Source organism: Chenopodium quinoa, unplaced genomic scaffold (assembly GCF_001683475.1).
Source record: "Chenopodium quinoa cultivar QQ74 unplaced genomic scaffold, ASM168347v1, whole genome shotgun sequence".
Classification (NCBI taxonomy): Eukaryota; Viridiplantae; Streptophyta; class Magnoliopsida; order Caryophyllales; family Amaranthaceae; genus Chenopodium; species Chenopodium quinoa.
Genome location: NW_018744268.1, coordinates 3,878,581 through 3,882,179, shown reverse-complemented (window position 1 = coordinate 3,882,179; position 3,599 = coordinate 3,878,581). Strand labels below are relative to the sequence as shown.

Here is a 3,599-nt window from a genome sequence, read left to right as displayed (position 1 = left end):
CTAATAACAATGTTGGACTTAGATTTGATGCTCAAAGGAATGTTGTAAATAGGAATTATCACAACCAAATGAACTATGACAATTATAACCAAAATGACAGTTATAGAAACCATGAAATCCAAGGGAATTGTGGTAGCTATAACAACCATAGTTATAATGTTCAAAGTCATGGCAAAGGATATGGGGACTATAACCAAGGTTATGGTAACCATAATCACGATAGTGGCTAAAATCAATGTAGAGGTAATTGGAACAATCAAAGTAGGGGAAATTTCCAATCGAATGGTCAAAGAGATGCCCCACTTGGATTTGTTCCGAATACCCAAGAGCATAGTGATAATTTGTATGATCAATCATTTTCCTGTAGGAGTTTATTGGAAGGTGTCATAGAGAAGAAAGCCAAATTGTTGGACACCTACATGACCCTAAGCAATGAGAAATTCAATGACATGTTAACTTGCCATAAGGGATTAGAGAACCAAATTTCTCAATTGGCTAATGAATTTAAGGAATTTACAAATATTTCTTCTTTGACTTCACAAAGCTTAGCTCTTAAGAGCCCTATGAATGCTATTGTGACTAGAAGTGGTAGGGTCCTTAAGAGTGAAATCTCTAAGAAGAGTGATGCTAAAGATACTCCTAGCAATGGCCAAATTGAGAATGAGGGAGATGAGAATACTTTAGTTTAGGAAGTTAATAAGGAACAAGTTGAGAACGTGAAAGAGAGAGAAAGAGAAGTTTATAAACCTAAGCTCCCTTACCCCCAAAAGTTTAATAGGCACAAGCTAGACGAGCAATTTGGGAAAATTATAGAGATGCTTAGACATCTTCATCTTACTCTTCCTTTAACAAATGTGATAGAACAAATGCCAAATTATGCAAAGTTCCTTAAGGAGATTTTGAGTGGAAAAAGAACATGTGATGTGGCGGAAATGGTTAACTTGACCGAGAATTGTAGTGCAATCATAATGAACAAAATCCCACCCAAGTTGAAGGATCCCGGAAACTTTTCTATCCGCTATGCTATTTATAAAATGCAAATTGATAATGCCTTGTGTGATTTAGGAGCTAGTGTTAGCATTATGCCATACTCGGTATATCAAAGACTAGAGAAGGGAGAACTTTTACCTACCAACATTACCTTGCAATTAGCCGATAGTTCATTAGGATCCCAAGGGGCAAGGTAGAGGATGTTCCCTTGAGGGTAGGAAAGTTCATCATTCCGGTAGATTTTGTGGTCATTGACATAGATGAGGATTCTACAATTCCTATTATTCTTTGTAGACCATTTCTTGCTACTTCGGGTGCTTTGATTGATGTCAAAAGTGCTAAGATTTCACTTAAAATTGGATATGAGGGATTTGAATTTGATTTGAATGAAAGTATGAAATATCCTTCTTCATCTTTTGAGAATTGCATGAGAGTTAAAAATTTAGATAATCTTGTACATTCAATGCATGAGCACTTGCTCACAACTAATGATCCTCTTGAGTGTGTTTTGTTAAACAAGGAAAAGATAGGTGCTCCTAGCAAGGACATGTCTTTGTATGAGAACTTTTTGGATGGAAGCGTTGAGGGAAGTGATGAGCAAATTTGCATGAAAATCTCAAGCCAAGAGGCTTTGCAAGCGGCTTTGATCAAGGAAGGTAAAGGTGTTCCTATGGTAAAGCTCAAACCTTTACCATCACACCTAAGGTATGAACTCTTAGGCCCAAATTCTACTTACCCCGTGATTATTAGCTCATCTTTGAGTAAAAGCCAAGCTCAAGTGTTATGCGGTGTTTTGAGAAAGCACCAAGGTGCTTTGGGTTATACCATTGATGACCTCAAAGGTATAAGCCCTGCTTTATGTACACACCACATAACCCTTGAGGAGGGTGCCCTTCCTTCTATTGAACGACAACGGAAATTACATCCCCAAATGGGGGAGGTAGTGAAGAAAGTGATTACTAAGCTTTTAGATGTAGGAATCATATTCCCCATCTCAAGCTCTAGATGGGTCTCACCCGTTCATGTCGTTCCAAAGAAGGGAGGCATGACCGTCGTCAAGAATGAAAAAGGTGAGCTAATTCCAACAAGGACGGTCATCGGTTGGCGGATGTGTATAGACTATAGAAGTCTAAACACATCCACTAATAAAGATCATTTCCCCATTCCTTTCATTGATCAAATGCTTGAAAGACTAACGAGGCACAAGTACTATTGTTTCCTTGATGGTTACTCGGGATTTTTTCAAATTCCTATTCATCCCGATGACCAAGAGAAAACTACTTTTACTTTTCCCTATGGTACCTTTGCCTATAGGAGAATGCCATTCGACCTATGCAATGCTCCCGCCACTTTCCAACGGTGTATGATGAGTATCTTTGGAGACATGTTGGAGGAGGAGATTGAGGTGTTTATGGATGATTTTTCCGTAGGTGAAGTTTCCTTTGAAACATGCCTCGAAAATCTTAAAAAGTGTTTGGCAAGAAGTGAGAAAGTGAATTTGGTGTTGAATTGGGAAAAATGCCATTTCATGGTTGAAGAAGGAATAGTCCTTGGGCACAAAATTTCCCACAAAGGCATTGAGGTTGACAAGGCAAAGATTGAGGTTATCGAAAAGTTGCCACCTCCAGTCAATGTGAAAGGTGTGAGATCATATTTGGGCCATGCCGGGTTATATAGAAGATTCATTAAAGATTTTTAACTCATTGCAAAGCCCCTCAATGATCTTCTTCAAAAGGATGCCGAGTTTGTATTCGATGACAAGTGTTTGAAGGCATTCAATAAGTTGAAGAAAGCTCTAATATCCACTCCAATTGTTCAAGCTCCAAGATGGGATTTGCCATTTGAGTTAATGTGTGATGCAAGTGATACGGATATTGGAGGAGTTTTAGGTCAAAAATTTGATAAGAAACTTCATGTGATTTATTATATGTCCAAGACTCTAAATGGAGCTCAACGGAATTACACTACAACGGAGAAGGAGTTCTTGGCTATTGTTCATTCCTTTGAAAAATTTTGTTGCTATTTGTTGGGGTCCAAAAAAATTGTGTTACTAATTCGTTGGGTGTTAGAGCTTCAAACTTTTGACCTTGAGATTAGAGATAAGAAAGGAACGGAGAATGTGGTAGCGGAGCATCTATCTAGGCTTGAGTATTTTCAAGTTCAAGATGATGGGTTTCCCATTGAAGATAGAATTTTAGATGATTCTTTGTATGCTATAGATGTGAAGGAACTCCCATGGTTTGCCGATTTGGTAAACTATCTTGCTTGTGGGGTATTTCCTCCTTCATTTTCCAAGAATCGAAGAAAGAAGCTCAAAAGGGAGGCTAAGCATTATGTTTGGGATGAACCGATTTTGTACAAAACGGGTGTTGAGGAGATGTGTTCCAAATGAGGAGTTGCCTAGTGTATTGAAGATCTGTCACTCGGATCCGAGTGGAGGTCACATGGGTGTCTTAAAAATGGCTTCGAAGGTGCTTCCATGCGGACTATGGTTGCCAAATCTCTTTATGAATGTTTGGGAGTTTGTCAAGGGTTGTGACCGATGCTAAAGGACCAAAAACATTTCAAAGAGAAACAAAATGCCCCAACAACCCATTCTAGAGTTGGAG

The 3,599-nt window shown here is 38.7% G+C and overlaps 1 protein-coding gene across 1 annotated transcript; it reads left to right on the top strand.

Annotated features, from left to right (window-relative positions):
- Positions 1–815: 815 nt before the first annotated feature.
- On the top strand, positions 816–3,382 carry LOC110694852. The gene is made up of 4 exons (XM_021872016.1): positions 816–1,183; positions 1,285–2,060; positions 2,421–2,632; positions 2,702–3,382. Exons 1-4 carry the CDS (start codon positions 816–818, stop codon positions 3,380–3,382), a joined length of 2,037 nt encoding a protein of 678 aa, XP_021727708.1.
- Positions 3,383–3,599: the final 217 nt, after the last annotated feature.